The sequence below is a fragment of the Hermetia illucens genome, chromosome 2 (assembly GCF_905115235.1).
Source record: "Hermetia illucens chromosome 2, iHerIll2.2.curated.20191125, whole genome shotgun sequence".
NCBI classification, from domain to species: Eukaryota; Metazoa; Arthropoda; class Insecta; order Diptera; family Stratiomyidae; genus Hermetia; species Hermetia illucens.
This window is the reverse complement of record NC_051850.1, coordinates 27,246,078-27,273,271: the sequence shown is the minus strand read 5'-3', so window position 1 is coordinate 27,273,271 and position 27,194 is coordinate 27,246,078. Positions and strand designations below refer to the sequence as shown.

General features: G+C 38.0%; 2 protein-coding genes across 6 annotated transcripts in view; one reads left to right on the top strand and one right to left on the bottom strand.

The window, feature by feature from the left end:
- Positions 1–2,915: 2,915 nt before the first annotated feature.
- Positions 2,916–4,355, top strand: LOC119650008 (vacuolar protein-sorting-associated protein 36). The gene is made up of 3 exons (XM_038052475.1): positions 2,916–3,011; positions 3,068–3,769; positions 3,922–4,355. The coding sequence occupies exons 1-3, from the start codon at positions 2,916–2,918 to the stop codon at positions 4,291–4,293; spliced, it is 1,170 nt and encodes a 389-aa protein (XP_037908403.1). The 3' UTR covers positions 4,294–4,355.
- A 12,827-nt stretch (positions 4,356–17,182) lies between these two features.
- The window catches only part of LOC119647597 (protein Exd1 homolog), a 20,175-nt gene continuing 10,163 nt past the window's right edge, over positions 17,183–27,194 (bottom strand). For 2 of the 5 annotated variants that reach the window (XM_038048621.1, XM_038048623.1), the window contains exons 2-3: positions 17,990–18,795; positions 17,183–17,922 (exon numbers count right to left, since the gene is read on the bottom strand). In XM_038048621.1, coding sequence (XP_037904549.1) covers positions 17,650–17,922; positions 17,990–18,730 — 1,014 coding nt within the window. In that variant the 5' untranslated portion in view covers positions 18,731–18,795 and the 3' untranslated portion in view covers positions 17,183–17,649. Of the gene's footprint in view, positions 17,923–17,989; positions 18,796–21,900; positions 22,777–27,194 lie in introns of those variants that run through there. The other 3 variants (XM_038048620.1, XM_038048622.1, XM_038048619.1) reach the window with 3 other exon arrangements.

Here is a 27,194-nt window from a genome sequence, read left to right as displayed (position 1 = left end):
AACTGAAGCGCATTTCAGCGAACCGCAAATGATGACGCGCAGGTTCTCAGTTCACAGTCCGTTGATTGTGAAAAGGTTTTGAGTAGCTTCGGATAATTGAATACTTCCACATGCGGTTTTTCACGCTTTATGCTCTGGGTCATTCTTTCGGCATATCTTGAACGTTTGAGAAATACCCAATTTCTCCGCGCTGGCATGTAGGTTCTTTTTTATTTTCGATGTATATATTCTCATACATGTTCCTCTCCACGAATACCACATTACCCAAGCCGTCCGCTCCGTAATAACTCCACACAACACTTCCTACTTTATGTGCTTTTCAGATTTTTCGGCTCCACGCTTTTAGTTTCCCATCGCTGGAGAATACATTAAATTTAGACTCACCAGGGAAGAATACATCACCCCGAAACGGGGAAAAAATTTCTTTGATCGCCGTAAATTATTAAGGCTCTTTATCAGAATTTTAATTTGTTTCATTGTCCGGCTGAAAAAAATTATTAGGCCGCTACAGTGGCATACAGTCTCAACTTCGCCAAACTATTATTTTCTTGCAGCAATTATGTACATATTTTACATTGCTTTCCCTCCGTTTTCATTTTTTGGTATAACGTCTAACTTCTCTTCGATCGTTGGCGCTTTACGAGTTTAGTCAAGCTCTATGGTGAAAAGGACGTTATAACTAAGAAACGTATTTTCATGTAAAATAAAAATATGTACATAAATATTTAATTAAAAATCCACAAATATGAAATATATGTAATATCCATGAAAACATTTAAAAACAAAACCAATATCATTTACATCGGTAGACAATAAACACTAAAAAAATGAACGAATCAATAAAATAACAAACATAGGATCGTAGTAAATCTTATTCTAATTGGTAAAATTGTTTGAACCCACATGCATTTTGAGGTTTTCAAGTAAAAAATTACTTCGATCTGACCTCAGTATATTTTTATATCGGCTAAAAGATCGTCCAATATCCACCGATGGGGAGGGGATTCGTATTCCCATGTAGGCAAGGTCGTGTTGCAAAGAATTCCATTAAAAATTTTAGCTGTATTGACGGCTATGACAGACTCTGGATCAAGTTGAGGGATTACGTTTTTTATTCCATTAAAATTTTCAGAATAATATTGGTCTGATTCCAAGCAAGTGGTCCACCGAGTAATAATTGGTTGGGGAGGAGGGGACAAGTTGGTGTACGTCTCTTTTGAAATTCTCAGCCGGCTAGAGGCTTTTAAGAATATTTTTTTTTTGGTTCAGTCAAGTTCAGTAAATCAACATCAAAATACTGCATTCTAACAGTTTCGACAATGCGATGTATCGCATGGGCTAAACAAGTTAAATGTATCTTTTTTGAATAAAATGTTCTCAGGGCTTCACCCGCTTTTACCATGTACGGGGCTGCATCGGTCAAAAATAGTAATATCTTGCCATACTGGACATCATTCGGCGATAGTAAATTCATGGAGTCGCTGAAAACACTTGCAATCGTCTTGAGATTGCATTTTTCGAGAACGTCAACATTCAGGAGATATGATGTAGAGGGATTTTCCGAGCTTAGTTTACCAACTATCACACTAGCGATGTATCTTCCTTCCACGCAAGTAGTCTCATCTACTGAAACCCAAATGGTGTCAGCTTCTTGTAAGCACGATTTTCTTAGGGTACTTCCATTCCAATTTTTTTATCCATATATTTTTCCAAAAAACTTTTAAAATTTGGTTTGTTAACTTTATGTATCGGAATATCAGCCCTGACCAATGCTCGGTACAAATTGAAGTGAAATGGTGAAATACTACTTGATGTAACAGAGGAAGAGGCTGTGATGAAGGTTTGATTGTGGGTTAATTCCTTCTCCTTACTTTCTTTGTGTTTTGCAATATGCTAGATGACTTGAGAGCGTTGAGCCGTAGATACTGCCTTGTCGTAACATGAACAGTCCAAAATATTTGAGTCAATTTTAAAACACACTTTTTTCATTCGGAAACTCTCGGAGATATTTGAGCACGAGGCTTTTTTGAGACGATACAATTTTAGGCATGTTGTTAGTTTGAAGCTAAAAACGCGACTGAAGTATTCAAAAGAAAACGAGGGGAAAGAATGAAAAATTAAGGTAGGAGTTCTGCAGAAATTAGTGCTGACGCGGACGTTCCCACTGTTTGGGGGAAGTAAAGAGATGGCCACCCATTTCACGGAATCTATAAAAAATCCGATTGTAACAATAGATAGAGTTTATTTTCAGATATATCGTTATTTCAGATCTCATTTCTAAATAGATACGAATATGCGGTAAAATTATGTGATAGAATGAAATATGTAAAAATATGGTTTTATATTGAAATGTTTGAGAATATGTAAAATAAAAACAGTTTAAAATGACTCAAATGCGATCAAGGGAAGGGATCAGGGAAAACTATTTAATTTCACCAAAAGTCGTTCCCTAGTTATAAACAATATGTAAGTGTGCACGATATAAAAATGGAGATTACATCCATGATTATTCCTAGAGATTGAAAAAAGGACTTCATAACCGAAAGTACTTACAAAAGCGTGTACTTTATAAGGAGATTATGCTGCATATATTATCCATTTTGTATTGTTAACAAAAGTTTACAGTTCCTATTGCTCCATTTCCTCGAATACTATTTATTTCTTCCATGAAATTTCCCAGCGTTCTCTTGATATTTAAAAACTCTTATCGAAATGTAAATTATTTCAAATTTTCCCACAACGTTGACTCTTGTTGACATTTTTTCATTGTTGATGGTGAGTCAGCTGGCTCTGATTTGAAGCGGTGACAGTTGCTGTATCTCCAAGAAAAGTGACAATTTTGCGACAAGGAACAAGGATCTTTCAACTACAGTTATTTTCCATGCCTGTACAACACTTGGGCATATTCTGGAGGGATGAACAGGTTTGAATACCAACAGGCAAAGCTTGCCGAGGACGAGCAATTCGTCAGCAAAGACAAGGCCATTAAATTATACGACGGCGACGAGAAGGTAATAAAATTTATTTATTCACGATATTAGTATTTTGTAATCTTTAAACTTTACAGACAGCATATGAAGATGGGGAAGTAGTGTTGACAACCCACAGATTATTCTGGGGTCGACCTGGAGAAATAGCTCGCGGCTCGACAACTTTGTGCCTTCAGTTACAATACATCGTCGGCCTGGACGAGGAAGTTGCTAGTTCCTTCGTGTTTGGTAAAAAGAAGCGTCTTATTCTAAACTTACGTCCATTGCTGCCGGGAAAACTACCCGGTCCTATGGAGAACAGCACTGCCCACTTTGTGAAATTATCAGGAAGACACGGTCTTGATCCCGCCTTCATGCAAGCCATACGAGGGACGCTGGAGGCACGAATTTGGCTTATACCTGGCGATGCGTCGGGAAGTAATGCCTCTCCTAGTCGCGAAAACGCCCCAAGAATCCAACTGCGTACTGGGATTGGTGGTATTGAGCGTGCCATCGAGGCGAAGCAAAAGGCAACAGATGATAGCATTGCAATAGCATTTCAGGATTTAAAGGCACTCATGGCAATGGCGCAAGATATGGTCTCCATATCGAAGTCAATAAGTTCAAAGATACGAGAAAGGAAGGGTGAGATCTCGGAAGATGAAACTGTTCAGTTTAAATCGTACCTTATGAGCATGGGTATTGACGACCCTGTTACGAGAGAAAGTTTCACAAGCAACACGGAGTATTTCAAAAGCTTGGCAAGACAAATTTGTGAAATGATTCTCGATCCAATGGAGGTAAGAAATGTTTAAAATACTATCATTCCCAGTGGTTTTGCGATCTAAATAAATTCTGAAAAATCCTCTGTTAAGTATCCTTTTATTTCCAGAGGTTACCTGGATGAGAATTTAATACGGACTTAATATATTTTGGGATTATTTTGTTACAGGAAGCTGGTGGTATGATGTCATTAGCCGATGTTTACTGTCGCGTAAATCGTGCACGTGGTCTTGAGTTACTATCACCCGAGGATCTTCTCAATGCCTGTAAATTTCTAGACGGTCCCATAAAACTACGAACATTTCCAAGTGGTGCGATGGTCTTGCAATTAGAGTCACAAGACGAGGAGATCATCGCCAAGGAAGTAGGAGAGAAGGTCGAGGAGGCAAAGTCATTGTCGGTTGAAGACTTGGCGAAAATACTGGGAATCTCTATTCTGTTGTCTAAAGAACATTTATTAGCTGCCGAACGATTAGGGATTGTATGTCGTGATGAATCGATTGAAGGTCTTCGATTTTATCCGAATTTATTTTTACGATGATGTATTGGAAGTTATAATGTGATGATTTTGTAAATTGAAAAATACAAAGATATTAACATAAATTCATACTTTCATATAAAACAAAGTGAATAAATGTACTATCCCTCTAGGGAAATTAGAATTTGATAGGAATTTCCACGACACAGAATTTTCTAATAAGAGAACACTCAGAAGTTCTACTTTATGCATTTAACTTTTATTGTAACCTTCTTCAAATGGCTTTAAAATAGAGGGGAAATAAGAGTGCTATTTAATTTCCTTCTAGGGATTGAGGAGTCCTAAGTCCGCATCCATTTAATGTCGGACTGGACTAAATGGGAAGCAACTAGCTCCCACTCTTTATGGTCCATACAACATCTGCGGGCCGCTTCGGTCACGTGGCTCCCAAGGCAGAGGTAAGGCAGTGTCTGAGGATTTTCCTCTGCCCTGGTAAGCAACCGTAGCTGCCTTCGTCCCTGTTTTCATAAGAGTGTTATTTATATGAAAACCTTGGTAATTAGGTCTACATGAGACTTCTTTTTCTTCTGTTTCAATATTTGGCGATGGAGCGTCATAGATGAAACGAGACCTTGCGGAAGCAATCAAATTACAGAAAATAGTGGTCGCCTTATCTGAGAGCTTTTTGCGTCAAAAAAGTGGGAGGAAGAAATGTGAACAGTTTCAAAAATTCATGTTATGTACGTGCGTGATGTCCTCCTTTTTATGTATGGGACACATAATGCCCCGTTCCCAATCGTCAGGCATTGATTCGCTGTCTCACACCTTGAGCATCAGTTGATGAACCGCTTGGTGTAGTTGGTCGCCTCCATATTTAATCAATTCGACTGTTCCATCGGCTAATGGTGACTTATGGTTTTTAAGCCGATGAATCGCATGGACTGCTTCTTCCATGCTTGGTGATGGCAGCATTTGTCCGTCATTTCAGTTGGTGGGACCTCCAACGTGGCGATATTTTGGTTGTTAAGGAGTTTATCAAAATACCCAAACCATTCTGTCAGAAATCAGATTTCTTTCTTTGTCTCATCGCATCGAGGTGCATAAGGCTTCATTCTGCTGACATGCTCCGCGCCTGATGCGGTTGCTCGCTGTACTTATCGGGTTCACAGACTTGTTGGTTCTCCTAGGCTTCCTTTCTGTCAGCTAAGTCGCTTTTTTACTCGACGGACATTTAAAACATACTTCACCTAATAGGAGCTGGATAATCGACGGTGAAATCAGTGTAGAAGACTGTTCCAGCTTTTTGATCGAAACGGCCATTGTTACAGTTGCTTTGAATGAGGACTTGTGGGAAGTGGTTATCATATAGGTAATTGTCTTCGTCAATTTCAATCCCTAGACACTCAGTAATTAAGGGATTGGGAAGTGACTAGCATCGATACATGGTTATGCAGATTATGCATGAGAGAGCTAAATCGAGACTCAAGGCGGGCGGAAAAACATCTGCCCGGGTTGCGCTGTTGCCATACTTTTCATCGTCCATAAATATTCGAGCCGTTGGGCTGGGAGCTATATCACCTCCGTATTGTTCTCGCGCGTTGTATTAGCGAGACGTCATACGAAGTCGGAGATGTCTTTCTAAGTTTGGTTGTTCTGGGGTTAGATACAAGTTAACACATTCCTATATTCGCCCCAATAAACTGACTCCTTAAGTCAGTCAGCACTTACCTGTAATTCACACCATAAGTTTAAGAAGCGGATTCCTCAATTCCCAGAGTAATATTTCCCAATTTTACCCGCATACAATCACCCAATCCAATTCCATACTCTAAAGACTGTAAATTTGGCTAGAGATCTTTTCCGGCGATCAAAAAATGTCTAGAGCATCAAATTTATCTAAAACGCAACATTTATTTGAGGAATGAGCTATTTAAATGCACACTTGTGCGTTCCCGCTGGTAGGTAACGTTTTAATTAACAAGCGAAATTATAATTAGTTGCATTCAAACTGTGAATAAAAAAGGATTCAAATTGTTTCGTTCTAGATTCCAAAACCTACATTGCTCCTGCTTCCGACAATAGCAAGCATGTATGTACATATTATCTCATCTTGTTCACAAAAACGTGGTAAACTCATTGAAATTGATCTACTGTTGCAAAAATGTCGCTCATATATAATATTAGATGCCGAATCTATGAAGTGACTTCATTCCATATTGAAATTTATACATATTTTGGTCAGACTACATTTCACCTTATAATTATTTTTACATAAAACCTTAAAATGATTGTTTCGGCGTGTACGGTAAAAAATTGCCCTGTAAATGTACCAACCTACATACATACTGGCCGCATTTGTAAAACAAAAACGTATGAACAAGTCATCCAAAATTCTCTAACCAATTCAGTCGACTCGGATCTCGCTGAGTCGGATGTGTAGCATAATCATTGTGCTGTTGAAATTGTGCTGATATGCTGTTACATCAATTGAGGTGGTCCAATATCGTCGACTCTTCTGGGACGATTCGATGTCGTCGACCCTTCTGAGTCGACTCGCCTCTTTGTGATGAAACGACCCAATTACAGGGTGCGGCAGCATAACTTCCTTTTTTAAAATGCGCGCCACTCAGTTAGTTGATGTCATAGCGGAGCGCCAGTGGTCTCGTTCAAGAGGGGATACTGTAAAGTTTTGTCCCGACACGGTTCAGTCGCCATCATTCGTTGGAATAGTGAGGAGCGTGCCTTTGCCGTGGAGGTTTACTTTTCAAGCGGATGTTCGGTTATTAGCACAGCGTGCATTTCGGATCGCTTTAATTAAGCCCCGTTGGCTCCCGTCCCAGACCGCAAATCAATTATTACATGGGTCACTACATTCAAACAAACTGCAAGTGCGACAAAAGGAAGAACTGGAGTCCCTCGGCCCGTTAGATCACCTGAGAACATTGAAGCAGTGAGAGCGTCAATGTTGCGATCGCCACGGCGTTCTGCGCGCAAACACGCATCTGCCCTTAGACTATCCGATCGTTCTGTGACAAGAATTCTTCGTGATGATCTTCATTTTCATCCCTATAAGATGGCGATAGTGCAGGAACTTTCAGAACGTGACTTCAATTCTCGGATGAACGCGTGTGAGCTTCTTCTTTATGTCGTTCCCGAGGGTGCTATTGTTTTTTTAGCGATGAAGCCCATTTTCATTTGTGTGGGTCGGTTAACAAACAAAACATGCGCTACTGGGTTGACACCAACCCTCGATAATTGCATCAAAAGCCTTTGCATTCACCCAAAGTCAGTGTGGTGTGCAATTTCCTCAGCTGGAATTATTGGTCCCTGGTTTTTTGAGGGAAATGAGGTTACAGTGACAGGGAATTCGGACCGGTATGTAAACATGCTACAGAATTTTTTTTCCTACGGCTAGAAAATTTGGATTTGGGGGACACTTGGTTCCAGCAAGACGGTGCAACAGCACACACTTCAAGAGCATCGATGGCTGTTTTGAGGGAACACTTTCCAGAGCGCCTTATCTCAATTAGAGGCGATTTGGAATGGCCGGCACGCTCTCCCGATCTGTCCCCTTGTGATTTTTTTCTATGGGGTTTTTTGAAATCCCGTGTTTATGTGAACCGTCCAAGAACCCTACAAGATTTGAAGACCAACATCCAAGAAGAAATTGCCAACATAACACCTGCTATGCTAACAAGAGTCATGACAAAGGCCAGAAATCGGTTTACCCAATGTATGGAGAATGGAGGACGTCACCTAACAGATTTGATCTTCAAAACAATGTAAATAAAAACTTTAGACATATACCTACATTATAAAAAATAAATAAATATTCTCCGATGCATACAATAGTTTTTATTGAGTTTTGAAAAAAGGAAGTTATGCTGCCGCACCCTGTACAATAATGGACTGAGTAGCCCAATTGAGTCGACTCATTCATGAGTTGCTCATCTCTTCTGTAATGACCATTGTAGTTTGGGATGCTCAAAATGAGGAACCGACTTCAAATGGTGTTGAATTTGACCATGCAAATGCGTTGATATCCAAGTACAAATTGAAATTGTGACTTTACGGCTTTCGTACGGAAGTCGCGGTTTTTATCTCGATTTGTGTCGCGACAGGCTTTTGGATATCAGTCGTCTCAGCTGTGAATGAGTACCTGTTACGTTAAGGTCTTAAATGAACTGCTCTAACACACTTTAAGGCCCAGATCCAATCGGATTGTCGCGTGGTTACCACTTCATTTTAGTTTCGAGTTTTCCACCTCCTAAGCACGGTCGAGCGGTTACTGTTGTTTGTTTTCATTTTCATGTTCTGTCCGTTTTGAAAACTTTAGCGATTTTCCCGATAGGGATGGGGTTTCCGATTCACCTGGGTGCAAGTTCCAAATATATCAGATTTTAAATTATGTGGAAAGTGTGGAAAAGAAACAAATCTTTTCGAAAACTTTAAAAAATCCTGATGGCCAGTTCGAGGAGGAGAAAGGGATGTAAATCAGAGAGTCAGAAAATACAAGTCGCCTATGAAGACGCCTTCTAATACCAAGTCCAATGTAAAGTCGAAGAATTTATTGAAACATATAACGCATACAATCCGAATTATTTTGTTTTATTACCATTCATGTCATTTCTTAAATCAGAAATAAAATTTGAAAGTATATTATAATCTTGTAAACATAAGTAACTTAACATTCAAGACAACTTATTTGTACATTTTATTGAACTTTGGAGTTTTCCAAATGCGAAAAATATCTTACATAGTTCTAAAAAAAATTATTCTATGTTGTCACAATAATTCGAGGCAAACAAATAGTTACGAGTCACTTTGGTGTTGAATCCACGTTTTTGAATTCGAAATCAAATTCTTCCAGATAATTTTGTTTAAAAAAGGCCTGAAATTTCAGGAAACAGGAATCAACAAAATCAGCATGAATTGCTGGAAAACTATTATTAGAATTCAATGATGAAATGTAGAATAATCCAGTAGAGTAGGAACAAATTAAAATTCGAATTTAATAACGAAAACTTACATAAGTTCATATGAAAAGATTCTGCATCAGGAGTAAGCTGACAAATGAAACGCCCCGGCAATAATATATATAATTGCGTTTAGTTAATGGGATCTTGAAATAAACTCCTCGACTCATAAATAGGACCGAAATGTATTTTAATGATAAATCTTATTAGCTACAATAAAATAATTAAGGCGGATGATAAGGTCTATAAATACTCTTTTAACAGGTAAGTTTCAAAAATGTCCTCCTTCCGAAAAATATTCAAAGCCTAAGAATAATGTGACTTTATTATTATTTAATTCTGCACTTAATACAAAGCAAATCGCGATACAAACGGAGATAACGGTATCAGTACCGTTTAGAAACCTTAATGAAAATAAATCAAATAGTTCAGTGATGGATACCAGCAAACGATTCATGAGAGAAGCGCGCATTCACGGTGATAAGAGTTTAAACAAATTTTTTTTTATGCATGCCTTCAACACAATAAAATTTGTAATGTTTTTATTCGAAATTCATTTAATTTCTACAAAGTTGTTAAACACCTCGGCATCCCGGCAAAACGTTGGAGTAAAGGCACTGCTCCCAGGGCAGAAATGAGACAGCGTTTGATGAGTTGCCTCTGCCTTGGACGAAACCGTTGCCATTCTTTCTATTTTTTGAATACTTGGGTGCTATGTCCAAAACAAGAGGACCAACAAAGTGAGAGTAAGGAAAGAAACAAATATTGTATTCCCGACCATTGGACGACTCGGAATGCCAATCCTGCGCTTTCAAGAATCAAAATCAAATTTATGCAAAATTTGCCTTGGCTCTGCATGAGCGAAAATTATTTACGCTTCGGGATAAATTCTACAAAGCCAATTCGGGGGTGGCGATGGGGAAGAAATTAAGTCGAGAGGAATAATGTCTAAAGTATGGTTTACGTATGCAGATGACGTATTTGCGATTGTTAGAAGAGATGATATCGATAAGGTCCTGTCCTCGATAAACAAAATTCATCATAAAATCGAGTTTTCGTTAGAGGTAAAAAAGGATGGTGCTCTACTTTGCCTACACCTGAATATCATCAACTCTAGCGGGAAGCTTGAATTTGAAATATACCCTAAGCCAACAGCAACGCAGAGAACGATACCAGCCACTTCGCACCATACATTTTCGCAAAAAATTGCGGCCTATAATTGCATGAATCACAGACTGTTCGCATGCCCTCCTTCAGAATACGGTTCCAATAAGGAACGACAGCATATTATTGACACGCTATTAAGAATGGGTATAATCTCCAGAATATTGAGAAGCTGATTGTATGGAAAACCAAGCAACACAATAGACATGCCCATACAACACTCCTTTCGCACCATAAGGAAGTCACCACGAGGCGAATAAGTATCCCGTATTCCTACCTATTCACCAACATCAGGAATTGGATAAAAAAAAATTCAACTGGAAGTTGTAGGTTCAAGTCGTTCGTCTACCTTGCGGAATTTACTGGGAAACGGTAAGGAGGAGAAAAGCAGTATCTGCCAAATAACGTGCAGCGATTGTAACAAAGTATATATAGGACATACTAAATGCCTGATAACGATTAGATTCAACGAATACATGAAGGAAGCGGTAAGTAGTGTCCCGAAACAGTAGTCGTGCATAAAATCATCGGTGGCAGTGGACATAGTCGAATAAGGTCATACCATTCGACGAGAAAATCTTGAGCTCTTGCGTCATGCAAACCGAACGATGGACCCTTGGGAAAGTTTAGAAATTTTCAGAGAAGATGCGATGCGATTATTAAACACGAATTCAGGTAATTGCGCCCCGAAATTAATAAATCTCGCCGTGGTAATTAGCCAGTAATTAATTAATTAATTAGGTAATTAGTGTAAAAGTACATATTATATAAGAATCTTGCAATCGCAATTATTTTTAGTAGTTTTCGTACTGAAGAAGGGGGTATGTCACTCCCGAAATATATATATACGTCGGAACAAAAAATAGTAGTTTGGGTGAAGTTACTCCTTTGTCTATTAGCTATAGGTTGGACTTCAAGCATCAGACAAAAATCTAATATGTCAAAAAGTAATCTTTTACAAAGTAAATGTATGTAATAAAATACCTAAGCTTTATGAGGGTACTTTGCCAAGCGTAAAAGGATGTTCCTTCCCAGTTAAAGAGTTTTAAAGCATTTCACTGAACAAATTAGATAAATTTCTGATAAGAACTATCGACATCTAAATTTCATCATATTTCTTTTGTCTTTTCTATGTTATTTTCATAATCTGCAATTGATAGTTTTTTTTATTGAATCCAAATTGAATGGTACCCAAAGAATGGGCGTTTGAAACGCCTGTTAAGTGGCTATGCGGAAGAATCAAACTTTGAAGATGACGAGAAAGTGAGAACTGACTCCTGGCTGCCAGTCGGAGAGCTGACATCAGACATGAAAATTGCAGGTAAGACATGAGTACCTAAGGAGAAGGGAAAGCAAGAAGGCGAGTGATTCCCAAATAGCAGGTACCTGTAGGGTATAATGAAATAAAATATGCAATTAACTACATCAAACCCCTTTCATTATGTTTTACGTCACCCCTTTCGTTATGCAACAACATATCGCTTATAAAAATTGTTCTTTAAAGTCCAGTTTGAAGTTCGTATAACGAATTGATGAGCACATTCTATGAAAATAGGGTGGTAGAGCTCGTAGTGTCTTGTTCGAATAGAAATTCCTCATAATGGGGCAGCAGCAAAAGAAGAACGTTTGGTACGAAGGAACGAAATTTAATAATTCGAAGGCTTGAAGCAGGTGAGTCGAATTCTCAAATAGCCAAAGAGTTTGGCGTTGCGCATAGTACAATTTCGACGATATGTAGAAATAAAGATACAGTCAAAGAACAATTCCAAAAGAATAAGTTAAATTCTGAGAAAAACAGAAGACCGAAGCACTAAGAAAGTGCACTTCTAATTTGGTTTAAAACCCAAAGAGCACAACATACCAATAAACGGTGCGTTTTAGAAGTAAAAGCGAAGAAATTTGCCGCTGTATTGGGAAAAGTATATTTCAAACGCTCCCATTCGTGAGTTCAAGGTTTTCGCGCACGCACTATCATCACTGCGGGGAAGATCAGTGGCGAATCAGTAGTTCCAATAGGGACAAGTGAGGATTGGCTAAAAATGTTTGACCCAAATTCGTGTAAATTACAATGACAATGATATCTTCAAAGTAGATGGATTGGGATTATTTTACAGAATGATTCCATCAAATACTTTAAAATTCAAAGGAAAGAAATATAGTGAAGATAAATTATCAAAAGACCGGTTGACTGTTTTGGTAGCAGCAAATCTTAGCGGGAAGGGAAAAGAAGAGATCCTAGTTATAGGAAAATATAGAAAGCCACGATGTTTTAAAAATGTTTAAACACTTCCTGTGAAGTACAGAAGCAACAGAAAGGCATGGATGACTACTGTCATTTTCGACGAGTATATTTGCGATTTGGCTAGACAGCTGTTAAATAAGAAAAGACCAATATTGTTGCTAGTTGATAACTATCCTTCTCATTGCCCTGTCGACAACTCAAAAGAAATAAAAATGGTCTTCTTACCCACCAATACGACCTCCGTACTTCAGCCCATTAACCAAGAGATAATTAAGTCATTAAAAGGGAATTACAGAAAAGACCTTATGATGAGAATCATAAAAAATTAGTATTGCAGAAACTATTTTACTTATAGCAAGATCATAGGAAAGAGCGTATTTCAGCCACACTCGCTTTAATAACCATGCTGTAAATCTCCCCAATAACATCCCAGAAGACATTGCACTGATGGATACACTAGTACAGCATACAGACAGAGTGCTGATGATGATGTGGCGACAGCGAACTCTCCAACGGATGAGGACATTTTACGCGAAATAGCTATCTCAGACCAAGCTGAAAGTGATGGCGAGGAAGGTAACCATTTCAAAATTCAATATATTCACGTTTAAAAAATTTGCATTCATAGCGCCTTCATTACGAGACGCTTTACAAGTAGTGAACACCTTAAAAGCCTTTTCAACATTCAATGATTTTTAGACATCCAATCAAAAGCTGCTTTGAAGAATATTGAAGTCAGGATTGAAAAAGAATATATAAAATCGTTAAAACAATTATATGTACTTATATTCTGCAGTTAATCAAATATAGTAAATCAATCTACGTCTCAAAAATCTTCTATTAAGGGAGGAAACCGCATTAGAAGACTGTTTATCACGTACTCTTTTGAGATTTTTTTAGTAGGAAGAATTATTCGGGATTCAATCAAATTTGGACATTATGTTAGTTACATTCCGAACACATTTGAGATGTTTTCTAAAAAGGTTAAGCTGAAAATAAAAGAGTTACGTGACAATAATCCGCTGAAGGACGTAACTGGAGTTCTTCAAATGCAAACCAAATTTATCTGTAACCAAAAAACTTTTTATTTTACATAACTAAATTCAAAAATTATATTTGGTTTTGACGGTTTCGATCGCAGGGCAAGTAGATGGTGAGCTCAGGACAACTCATTCCAAACAAAAAATTTTTCATTTTATTTGTTTAAACCAGTTTAGGTTCTAACTAGGCGATTTCATACCCTTGTCGGGCTTTGAATTCAATAAAAACGAGCTAAATGCCACCCGTTGCCGCTTTCGGTCACGCTGCTCCGCAGGATAGAGGCGCTGAAGCAGCGTCTGGTGAGATCGCCTTTGCCCTGCGATCGAAACCGTCAAAGCCAAATATAATTTCTGAAAGTACTGGGCGCTCGCCCAAGAACAGAATAGTCCGCGCACTTAACAGAAGGAGTAAGTTGCTTCTCGAACAAGTGCAGCCCGCCATCAAGTAGATGGATTCCAAATAAAAAATTTTTCATTATAACTAAATTATTATTTAATAATATGAGCCTTATGGCAGTTAAAAATAATGAATATAAAAAAAAAAAAATTGATTTTCATCATTTTTTCTTCAAACGTGAAAAGCGCCATTTTGAGAAAAACACGTTTGAAATAAAAATTGCTTGAAAAATCCGCTTTCGGATATAAAGATATTTATCTCTCTTAATTATGAACAAAATACAGTTACAACAAATACAGATGCATTCGTACAAGGGATCGATGCCAAGTATAAACGTTATAAACGATATTCATTGTACTTCAAACTCTCTTTATTGCGCGTTGATAGATGTTAACAATTTCGTTAATGCATGTCACAAACGAGCAGAAGGATATATATGACTTGGGGCAATTATTCATTTAAATATAATTCAAACCGTAGTCTATGAAAAGTAGTGAAAAATAGAGACGACGCCGAAATTTCCTATCAATTTGTCTACGTATTTTATAGTACTCTCTCAACCAAAAAAAAGTTATGGAAGCATACGGCAGTAGAAAGATTGCACTTCGAAGAACATTTGTTCTCATCATTTTGCTGTGAACGTGGAAGCTTGTTGAGAATGGGGTTTCCCTCCACAACTTTATACAAAAAATCGCGGGGTTTTATGAAGATTATTGTCCCAAAAATTTTGGGTTCAACTTGAAACAAGAGAGGATCGGGGATAGTGACGGAGAATTGCAAAGCTGGGGGATTGGAAATGCAGGAAGCAATGTTGCAACGAGTCATGTTAAAAGAATATGCTATGGAACCGTACCTCATCAGGACTGAATCGATCGTCTTGGACTAGGCTTATTGAATCATGGCAATGTCCATAATAGTCATTTACAATAAAATTAATATTTTGCTGAACAACTTTATCCTCTCCGAGGCCCTACAAAGTTTACGAATTATACAAAAACCAGCAATATACGGAATCAAAATTTGCGAATTTGTGATACTGAGGATGCACACTCTCTGCATGGGATTACTTACTCGGAATGGAAATGTTTGTGAAGGAACAACACGTCATAAATCAGTAAATGTTTATTGCGATATACTAAGAACGATTCTCTTCCTATTAATGCGTTGAGATCTCTTTTTATGAAGGATAATTAGAGCCAGCCTTAATTTCCGCTTGAATTGTAATTGTAAAAGGGCTAGGATAAAACTTTTTCTTGACGATATAATCAGTAATAATAAACCTGTTTGTGCAAATGGTGGAGATTGAAGAGTGAGAAGTGGTGAATAAAGTGATTTTATTTTTGATTTCTTGAAAGAGAAATTAGTGAAAAGTGACCGTTAGTGCGACTACAGCATGTCACATTCAGAATAAATATGGTCTTTATGTGTATTTAAGGAATAAAGCGAACGAAATTTTGGTTCGTTATGCCAAAGAATAGATTTATTACTAATACCAAATTTGGAGAGAAGAATGAGAAGACTATGTTTTATTCCGCCCTGCAAAAAGCTAAAATTAACAGTGGCAAAGAGTAAGACAGATTTGGGCATGACGCACTCAGGATTGGCAGTTGATGATTAAATGAAATAAATTAATTTATAATTACAATAATATAATAAAACTGCATCTAATTGAAAGATTAAACAACGAAAGAATAAGAGATTTCTCCCTGCGTGTGTGTACCACAAAAAAATCAAAAGCCCGACCAAAGCGATGATTAGAGCAGCCAATACATACGATTCAACGAGCGAAAATCGAACAATTGACGAAAAGATAAACAACGACAAATATATTTCTGCACTAAAGGGTGCCCTCATTCCAGTAATGGATCAGCTTAGCAACACTCACGGATAAGTGACCCACCGCAACCTATTAAACCGGATTTTATCCACAACCACGCGATCATGTTATTGTTTATCAATTTCGTCGTCATAGGCTACCATCCTTATGTAGAGGATCAAAAATTTATCGAAAGATCTTTCTCTTGAACGCGGTTAATAGTTCGCAATTTTTCTTGATAAAAACTCAAGTCTACGAGGAATACATGAAGACTAGCAAGATCATTGTCTTATGCAGAAAGAGCTCAGAAGTTTTTAGGGGAGCAGTTTTTGTAAGCTGAAATAGGCTTTGTTGGCTACCAAAAATCATGTGGATTCGCCGTATTATCGGTTGCGTTTTTCGACCCTAGATAGGAGAAATTATCAGCGATTTCAAAATTGTATTCTTTTATCTTTATTGTTCTTAATTGACCAATGCTATTTAATGTTGTTTCTTTTATTTTGGATGCTGACGTTGCCACAATATATTTCGTCTTGCTTTCATTGATGTGCCTCTCAGGATCTCGCGCAGCCTGCTCTAACTTGATAAAGTAGTTAGTAAACCTTAGCTTTTTCTGCCCATAAATCGATATCGTCACAGCATAGGCGAGTAATTAGCATCACTTTCCCAGAACGAGGTTGTTGATTTCGAATGGTCTTGAGAGTGATAATAATAATAATAATCATTGGCGCGACAATCCATGTTGGATCAGAGTTTTAAAGTGTGTTAGAGCACTTCATTTAAGACCGTAACGGTACACTACAAGATTACAGTATCCTGTAGGATGCAATGTGGTCAGCATTGCACTCGTCCGAGATTATTACCCTGATTTGAGTCAGGTGCTCATTCAATAGAAAATGTATGGGTAGTTCTAACGAAGTAGCTATATATCTCGGACAAATAAAACCATGTCAACTATCAAAACTGTAGGAAATGAAATTAGAAAAATCGTCTCCCAAAGTGTTTAAAGGAGTCATCCCGTGTGAAGGCCGTTTTTTTTACAGAATGTAGCCATGTGGGGTATCAAATAAAAGGTCTCAATTAGTACTTTTCGAAACTGGTTCAATATTTGATATTGGGTGAAATATAAGGGAGTGATGGTTCATCCCAGACGCATGCGTGTAATGAAGAGCATAATGCACAATTTTGTCAAGTTTGAAGAAAATCCAACTATTATGAACAAAATTATAGGGGATAAAACTTTTCTCTACAAACTCTACAATTCATTGCTATTAAACGTTTTCAAAATTATACAGACTAATAGAAAAATACTAATTATTAGGTGAAAATTTATAACAAATGTAATTCTATTCAGTATATGCAGTTTTCATCGGACAGTATGTCACAGGTAAAATGGACAAGAAGATGCCGTTGAATATTTTCCTTGATATATAGATGTATGAATTAATTTTATTAGAGGTGTGGAATAATCTTATTAACAAATTCTGGGAGACAATTCAGTTCCAACTGAAAAACATGTCGATCTAATCCATGCGTCGATGAGTGGATAATCAGCAATGAAGTGTTGAATATAATTCATAGTACCTCTGAATCTATGCGTATAACCTGATACCCTGAGATATTTTAAATATTATTGTCCAACATTTCCCTTAAACGGATCTTAATTGAATAACATAACTCTCTCAACAAATTATATATAATATAAACAGAGTATTTGTAAGAATAACATCTCGTATCCAAACTGGAACATTTATGAAAAACGGGATTTTCATTTCATTTTGTAGCTATCGATCTGTTTCCATTTCTATCGGTAAATCTAAGTCAATGTCTTCGATTTCGTTAATAGAACTATTTTTATTGCTCGCCATATCCGATGCAACTTCGACTGAGTCCTTGTTGTTTGAATAAACGTTAGCAAAAATTTCGCATGTTTTGTAAAACTTCTTAAGGATATGGTCATGTAATATACATTCGTAGAGCTTATAAGTAAATAGCACCTTTTTGGATGTAATTGTTTTTCGATTATCATCGAACGGTCGCTCATGCCAATTTATATTCTGCAATTATCATTCAAAATTTACTAACATCTACTAACGCATAAGACAAATATTCTCAAACACCTACCTTCTCAGATATTATGAAATTTTCCGGCAAATTCAAATACTTCTTCAAGCAATCTTCCAATTTCCATAATGATTTGTCTCCCCCGACTCCAATGTGAGCTGCGTAAGTATCGAAAATCCCCTTAAGTTCAACATCTTGACGATATTTTAAATTATCAACAATTTTTCGAGAATCGTGAATGATTTTCTTCGGTCGTGGGGCTTCTAACACTCCTTTCAACTCGGGGTATACACGACCCAAAGATAAAATATCAAATACGTAAACATTCTGGCGTGTTGCAACCGTAATTATTGTTGTTCTAGTGCTGCGTCCAGCCTGGCACGATTCGAGATTTAAAACAATCTCATTTTGTCGACGCATATCTTTGATAGCATCATGATAGTAACGGTCGGTCTTGAATATATATTGAGCGTTTTTACAATGTGTTTCGATTTCCTGTAACTCGCATGACGTTAGTAGTGTTGTTGCTTGTTTATCAGCTTCGGTAATTATGTCGTTCGATGGGTCATGATTTCCTGATGTGCTCCCCTCCACTATGTCATTGTTGATTATTTTTATGGACTTTATGTCTGATTTGTAGAAAATTTGATTGCCACTTATTTTTTCGCCCGTGTGAAAATCAAAAACGTTACAAAGTTCGATACGCGTTCGATCTTTATTTACTAGCTTCAGTTCCCCCACGAAGCACTCATCTTCCAACTCAACAATTAATGATTGGCCAATATTGTAATTGATCTCCATTTTCGATTTCTATATTATTTTATGAAATGCAATAAATGTTGGTCGCGTAAAGTATATTTAATAATCTGAAAAGAAATAAAAATCATAAATGAATTATTTATGCATATCATTTTAGTATCATGTATGTATTATCAGTAGTGAAAATAAGTACGATGGAGCGTTATTTAGTTATATTTTTGTTATATGATGGTCAGTAATGAAAATATTGTACTTCTATTCGTTAGAAGATAAAATGACGTTCTTCAACCTATTTTTTCATTGCATAAAGATTGCTTCAATTATGTTAAATATAGTGAATGATGAGGAGCGTAGTTTCTCTTTACATAATTTCATCTTCCCTCTGACGATTGTGACTTCAGATTCACCTTAACACACAAGATTGGCTTTTTAATTAAGAGACTAACACGGTGTATTTATTTTTGGCGTATGCCACATTTCAGTGCACTTACAATTTAGAGATTATCCCTTAATTACAAATAATATCTTAGGGTTGTTTTTGCTTCCAAGGAACACTATGGAATGTGCGGATCCCCTACAATCTCTGATATATTTACAAATATAATGATGGTATGTCTGATTATTTCGCACCTAGGTACAAAAAAAAACGATGGTAAAGCTCCAATAGTTGGAAGGGCAGAATCGTAAAAAGAAAATCCGAGTCCGTGGTGAAAATTGTAGAGATTGAAAATTCTGTGGATCCCCCATTATTTTTTATTCCAGTGAAGTCTCTATTCCTGGCCCGTAGGAATCACCCCTTCTCCTCGTCTTCAGCCGGCATACCTATATTTTCTCCAGCTGTCAAACAATATAATAAATAAATATTGAAACGATTTTCGACAACTAGGGGTGTATAGTGTGTGTGCCAGTTGTACCCACCACCATTCGAATCTGTTCCGACAGTCGGGCGGCATTATCAGCACTAAACAGCAACGACATATCAGTTGGTGTGGAGTTGTCATCAGGTGCTGCAGAAACTTGGAGGACTGAACCAAACATTCCTAATGTGGGTGCCGGGGCACTCTAACATCGCTGGTAATGAGGAGGCCGACAGACTGGATCGCCGAAGGTCTGGATCCAAAATGGTGGGGCCAGAACCAGCTTTTGCAATCCGGCCATCCACTGTCAAGTCTACTCTAAAAGGTGAAATTGCAAAGATTTACGCAGCCGAGTGGAGAAATTTGAACTCTTACCGGCAGGCGAAAATCCTTGTGAAAGAGCCTGGGATCACAAGAGCGGCATTTTTGTTGTCCCTTAAGACACTGCTGCTTGAACTACCATGTGGAAAAGATTGGGGTGGTGGTTTCGGCCAGCCAATGTGAAGAGGAAAAGGCCCTGCACTTCTTATGCAGCTGCCCGGCTTCCTCAGATCTCAGACGAAGACACCTTGGCAAGGTTTTCTTCAATAAAGAATCTGCACTCTCTGCCTCTGAAAAGTGTTCTCTGATTCGCTAAAGCCTGCGAACGTCGTAGGCGGGAAGCCATTGAATAGGCGATTTACGAGGATAGTACAATGGGCCTAACAATGCCCTGAGTGCTCGAAGCTGCGGCTCCCCCCAGTAAATTATAGTATCTAACTGTACCCCAGAAGACTATATACAGAAAACTAGCTAAAAAAGCAGGATAAAAAATGGATCATCCGGTTTGAGGCCGAATCAAAATTTCAATGGGTTTTGCGCGAATCTTCACTTCTGTTGGTGGGAATCCATGTAACTAAGTAATCAGATATAAACAACCAATACATACATACATAAATACAGCAGGAAGTACCATTGGAATATTATTCAGATCGTCGCCCTCTACGATTGATTTTGGCACCAAGCTGAGAAATTTCTATATCAAACGTGGCCAGATGCACTAACCCCATCCCACAATTGGGAACCAATATCAATGATGATTTACAGAACGCAACTGCGATCCTAACTGAAAAGCCCCGCCCACCGGACACTATATTTTTTGTCCTGCAGTTTCACAGTTTCCTGTGTTGTTGGTTGTTCCCAAAAATACTATATACAGGAAATGAAAGTAGAGATAGAAAACAGGACAGAAAATGCCACAATGGGAACCAGTACAAATGAAGATACAAAGAACGCAATGCGGTCCGCCCACTGGACGCCATCTTTTTCATCCTGCAAAGATTGGTTTGAAAATTCCGAATTGGACTTTGGTTTGGTTTCCATGCACTTCAAAAAGTTGGTAGTATACTATTAGTAAGTTTATTTGAGCAAATATCAGAATAGGACATATTTTTCGGTCTAGATTCCGTATAAATGCATCACCCTGATTTGTTCAAATTTTTGGGCTGGGTAGTTTCCGAAAATGAGCCCTGTCTCACTTTAAGTGTTCATATTTTGGTTAGTTAATCGTGCATTTTGTAGTTTATGCCAAACTAATATCAGCTTCGGAAAGCAGTCATCGGGGTCTTTCATTTGATATCCCATATGACTATATACTGACTATAGTGACCAATTTTCAGGTCAACGATCACCGGATAAATAATAATCACACACTAAAGCATCAGGACTTTTTAAAAAGTAAGACTTATAAAGGCATAAGTCCAAAATTATATCGTTCTCAAGAAATTGACTATTAACAATTTTACCGCCGCTCGTGGACGATCGTGACCAAAATCAAGTTTATTTGATTGGGAACGTTTTTTAAATTCTACGTAGTTTCCTAGTACAACAGTATACTTTCGTGTATAGGAATGGTCAAAGTGGTATAGTTTCCACATAATTATCGAAAATCAACAATCTACATCGTAATACGTGAAGTGTGACATACGATTCAGAATGCCATATCTATATAAGAGTCAATATTCCGAGTACTTCATTTATTTGTTATGAAATGAATGAAATCATAGAATCCAGCAGTTTTATGGTTTTATAATTGCGGTAATAATAAACCTAGTTTTTGGAGCGCCAGCTTCTCAACCTCGTTTGCTCGGGTTCTAATCCTCGTTGGTCATGGATGCTTCTGTTCATCGTTGTATTGTCCTGCTCATGTAGGCTTATCACTTGCACAGCATTAAGTGTGATGACAATGAAACTGAAGCGCAGTCTCATTGGAAAATAAAATAGGAAAAAAATAACGACACAAACAAATTAGCCAAACTATGGTCGGTCGTCCAAGTTTTTGTGCCAACCATGTTTTCATATTGATAAGAAACTCACCTTCTTAGATGTCTTTATCCCTAGCGAGAATCAAAAGGCCAAAGTTAAGCTCAAAAATTCTTTAAAAATGCAGTATAGCAATATCTTGCTAATAAAGGCCAATATTTGAAATGACCCCTTTTCTTTGCTTTAATGTGAATTTTCTTGAATTATGTGTCAAAATTACGGATAAGTGAACTTTAGCCATATTGAAAGCAGCTGGTCAATGTCATTGGCAAATGTTAACTAACCAAAGTTTAACGTCATGCCAAAACTTCCAATTCAACAAGTAGCTAATCTCCCCTTAATTTCACGAAGGGATCTGTCAGGGTTAAACTCGGACATCACTTTTATCCAGTAAAGCACGAGTACCTAATCAAGCTTAGATGCACAGGCACGTCTGTTATGTACGTTGTTATCACCACTGCTTGTTCATCATATTGAGCTGTGCCTCGACTAATACGATTCAATTTTCACTACTGCGGTTATATTTAAGTTGACACGACTGTTATTTTTGGAATTTTCTGACATAGTAATATTTCTACCGGTCTGTAAGTTTTAATTCAATAATATGTCGAAATTGTGAAATTTATTATCAAATTTATCACTTTGTTTGCGAAGCGGGATTATCGCCAAAGATGATTTGCAAGTCTGGTGCAATAGCTTTGCAGAAAATCTGAATTTTACTTTGATCGATTTCAATTAGGAGTAATTACCAAAGAACTGAACAAAATGGAACAGCTATAGTATGACTGCACGATGATTGGGGGGTTAGGGTGATGGCCTTTCGACCTCGTTGCCCTGGGGTCGACTCACTCCCAGTCGCCGTGGATGCTGTTGTTCGTATTCCTGCTGTAAGCTTATCACTTGCATAGCATCAGGTTTGATTGATAGCAGTGCATAGTGTGTGAATCCCCTATACTCAAAAAGGCAGATTCTATGCAGTAATGTATAGTGCTTTGTGGAACGAACTGTTAAAATACGCCGGTGCAGACTCCAACAGGTCATATTTATGTTAAAACAACTTTAGCATTATCTGAGCAATAAAGAACGTCTAAAATTACAATCGTTCAACGTTTTTTCATGCCGGCTTTTCAACAATGTGCTTTGGCAGATAAAAGAAATCCAATAATGTCGAAATCAGCCAGGAGTGCTAGATGTCGGGCGAAAGTCTTTCATGCGTTTTATATTTTGAATTTCGAAAGCAGAGAATTGCAGAAAGAGGGGATAATATTCTAGGAGAAACATTCGCAATAATTTTTATAAAACAGAATCTTGGTCGGTCCAAGCAGCATCATGCACCAACGGACATAGAGGAGGCTTTTTATGAGCAACTGATGTTGATTTGAATGCCAATGCTTTGATAGAATCTGTCTTACTAGGACAGGTGGTGTGGAGGCATGGTCTTGACCATAACAACGATGGTGAAAGCTTTGTACATTTCTGCAACTACAATCGTCACTGTTCGAGCACAAAACCTGCTACACTGACAACGAATATCTAATTACATCGACCATATTCAGATGAGTAGTATATATAGGAGTTGTCTTTCTTAAAGTGCCTAACAAAAGAAGTAATGACATCCGCCTTGAAAGGACCATGGACCATCATCTGATGCATAGTCGCCAACCTTTGCTTGCGCATCGCTAGTACGCCTACCGTTCTGACAATATTAGTGAGCATTACTCTGCCATCATGTGTCTTCATCTTTGACGCAGGGAAATTGTCGGCTAACAGATTTTAGCAAAATCATAATCATGATTACGTGAGTGTTCATAATGTTTTGGAACTTGCAATTATGATTACAATTTCATTGTCCGCAACAGTTGAAAGAAGTGAAAGTAATTACAACAAATACAGTTAGTGGATCGATTTTGATTTTTGTAGGGTGGGGACACCGTTACAATCTATTATAGTTACTACAGACGAAAAATTTGCAATTTAGGGTTGGTTTTGTAGCTTGTTTTAAATCTATAGGATGATCTAGTTTGGTATATTTAGGGCTAACGCCCACTCGGAACGGCACAACACGAGAGAATATTGATACGCGCATTAAGAGCACTATTAGACAATTGTCTGCACCTGTTCCAGGTAAATGTCTGTTTCAAACAAACGTTCATTCGTTTCAGGCAAACCGCTGTAATAGACAAGCATCTGACGAATGTCTGTCTCTGTCTCAGATATATGAGTGTGACTACATCAGATAAATTTTTCCATCTGATCCGTGCATCACGATAATGGACACTCACGAAATACACCAATAGGTGTGTATGTATGTTCCTGGGAATATTTATTATTATTCTGTTAAGGGAAAGTCACACCGCGTCCTTAAAGAAATATTGTGCCCCTTTTACTGGTTATAGCCTATTGATCATAGTATCTCAAGCAGGCCTATAACCGTCAGGAACTTTAGTATGTTCTCTACTTTCCGACCTTTCAGCTTTGCATCTGGTATTAAGTGTTCTCCCAGATGCCTCGACCTACTTTCCACAAGTGCCGGACACTGTCCCAGGACATGTATAGAGGTTTCGTCCTACTCCTCACAAAACCTGCAGGCAGTGTCCGTAGATATCCCTAGCTTCCCTAGATGATAGTTCAGCCGACACTGACCAGTGAGAATTCCCACTATGATTCGGAGGTTATTTTTTGTGAGGTTTAAGCAATCTTTTGTGCGCATGGGTTCGTATCCCCCAATAAACACCCTGGGTTCCTCTTCATTTCTTAGAGTCATAGCCATGAAACAGTTTCCGATTCCACAGAAAGGTTCTGGCCCGTGTAAAGGTGTCCCTGCTCCCTTCTTGGCTAGTTCGGCCGCTACCTCGTTGCCTTCTAACCCAGCATGGCCTGGAACCCAAAGTATCCAGACCTTGTTGGACGAGCCGAGTGTATTCAGTCTCTCAAGGCATTCCCACACCAGTTAAGAGTTCACCTGGTTGGACCTAAGTGCCTTGATCACTGCTTGGCTATCGGCCCTGTAGTTCCTTTGCAGATTAAAGGAGACACATTTGTCTATGGCGTATATTTCCACCTGGAATATGCTAGTGTAGCCCATTGGCTCAAAGCACATTTTCCTTGGACCAATGACACCGGCACCCGCTCCCTCTGCTGTGAGGGATCCGTCAGTGTACCAAATCTGGGAATATTGCTCGTAAATATGTTTGTATGTAAATGCAGGAAGCAATCGTCCTCATCACCATTTTGGGTCATCTATATGCGTACCGTGAGGAGCTGTTTGCACTTTGTAGTTTGTAGCCATATACATATCTTCGAGCGTGATCACAGGAAGCCGAAATGGTCAATTGAAATGCGCATAAATGTATGATTGTAACACAACCACAGCCGTGATTGTCGAATCTCGCCATATCACCTCTAATAACTAAGCCATTTTTATAAGACTCTATAGGTCCTATCTGGGGCATACGAATCTACACATTTTGCTTGATCTAAAGATGTTACCTGATATTGTCTTAAGGCCGTCGTCCACGTTCAGTTCAATGAAAGCACCATCTACGTACCGTAAGCTAAGTAGCATCATTAGTTCAACCCTGCGCGTGAAGGCTTTGAGACGCAAATTTAAGATATATTTGTCTATAGCATTTAAAAAAATTGAATGAAATGTCCATAAAATTCTCGCTCACAGTCTAAAAAAACATGAAATTTTCAGAGTGAAATTAAATATCGGTATTTGCAAGAATAAATACCCACACCAACGAAAAAGAAACAACAAGTTTTATTATTTCAATCAATGAAATTTTCGCTCAGCGCGTCACCAACAGTTACAATATTGACCTTGTGGCAGCTCGGCTTTTCGGGATTTCACTTCGCCGAAAATCAAAATTACAGATGTAAACCGTCCGCTAGGCACCACTCCATTAAAAATAATATGATTGCTTTAAAACGACAACCCTGTTCACGACATCCTTTTAAAAATAAAGGCGGTGACATCGCTCCAACATTCCTCCGCAAACATCACCCAAATTTTTCAATATTGTCCAGTCTAGAAACATCCATGTTAATTATACACAATTTATATACAAAGCCTTTCAAACCTAATGCGCGTATTTTACTTCAATATCTACATAATTATCAGTCAAAACTGCTAATTCTTCAATTGAAATCGTTTCACTAATGACCAAAAATTTGAAAATTAATTCCTCATTTCTAACATTCAGTTTTCAATTGTTACACAGGACCAAATTTTGCACAAGATTATCACACAGTACGTACATATGAGCGTATAAATTGGACATTACCACACCACTGACGGAATACATATATATGTATGTTTCTAAATTGAGACTATTGCAGCAGAAAAAAAGTATCCCAGGAAAGAAATCCTTCTTTGCAATAAATTCAAAATGGTGCTACTATAGAGGATTTCAGTTTCAGTCGAATAAATTAGTCATCAAAGACAGACGAATGTCAGTACAAAACCTTAAAAGCAGCTCCAGTTTCAATTTGCATAACTCTAGAACGCATGCGTCCGCAAATTCAATCAACAACTAAACCAATTATTACTTACTCTTCCCATTGTATCTAATCCACTAAATTATTATTAGTTCAAATATTTGTTACCAACTGCACAGATCACAAACAACATCGATCGTAATAACTACGGTGATTTCGTATGCTTCCATGATTATGATTACGGTGATTACGATTTTATGATTACATGATTGCAATGGTAATCATGGCTTGTGATTATGATTCACAAAATCACGCTCATTTCTGATTATAATTGCAATCATAATTACGATTTGTTTTTAGGGATTGAGGAGTCCTAAGTCGGCATCCAGTTAATGTCGGACCGGACCAAATGAAGAGCAACTTGCTCCCACTCTTCATAGTCCATAGACTCCTCTTTTTAGTTTAACACCAAAAGTTCAAAAATGAAACTTGACTTTTTTTTGAGAGGGAACTTTTGATAGTTGTGGTCTTCACAGTAGTCGAATGTTAACCATGGCTCACGGCTTGACCTCCCAAGTTCTCCCTTCTTGGGTGTGGTCACCTGACTCTCGCTGTTACGGAGATTTGCCTCCGCCTGATGGGCCAGTTTGCATGGGGTACGGGGTTCCGCTTGTTTGTTATTTGATTTGTTGCCTTGTTTTATTATATTACTCATACATATAATTTCAACCAGTATGAAGGTTAAGTGGTCCGCCCTGCCATAGCCCTCCCCGGTAAGTTCCGGGTTACTCACTGAAGCGACGAGGTATCAGAGAGGCTGCTTGAATGCAGTCAGTTACTCCCGACTGAAAACGATCCAATAAGCACGATTCGCGATGCATTCGGGCTGGTGTTTTCCGACTCCTTGG

Coding starts and splice junctions, on each gene's coding strand:
- LOC119650008 (XM_038052475.1), top strand. CDS start 2,916: ATGAACAGGTTTGAATACCAACAGGCAAAGCTTGCCGAGGACGAGCAA. Junction 3,012..3,067: donor TATACGACGGCGACGAGAAG/GTAATAAAATTT, acceptor TAAACTTTACAG/ACAGCATATGAAGATGGGGA. Junction 3,770..3,921: donor TGATTCTCGATCCAATGGAG/GTAAGAAATGTT, acceptor ATTTTGTTACAG/GAAGCTGGTGGTATGATGTC.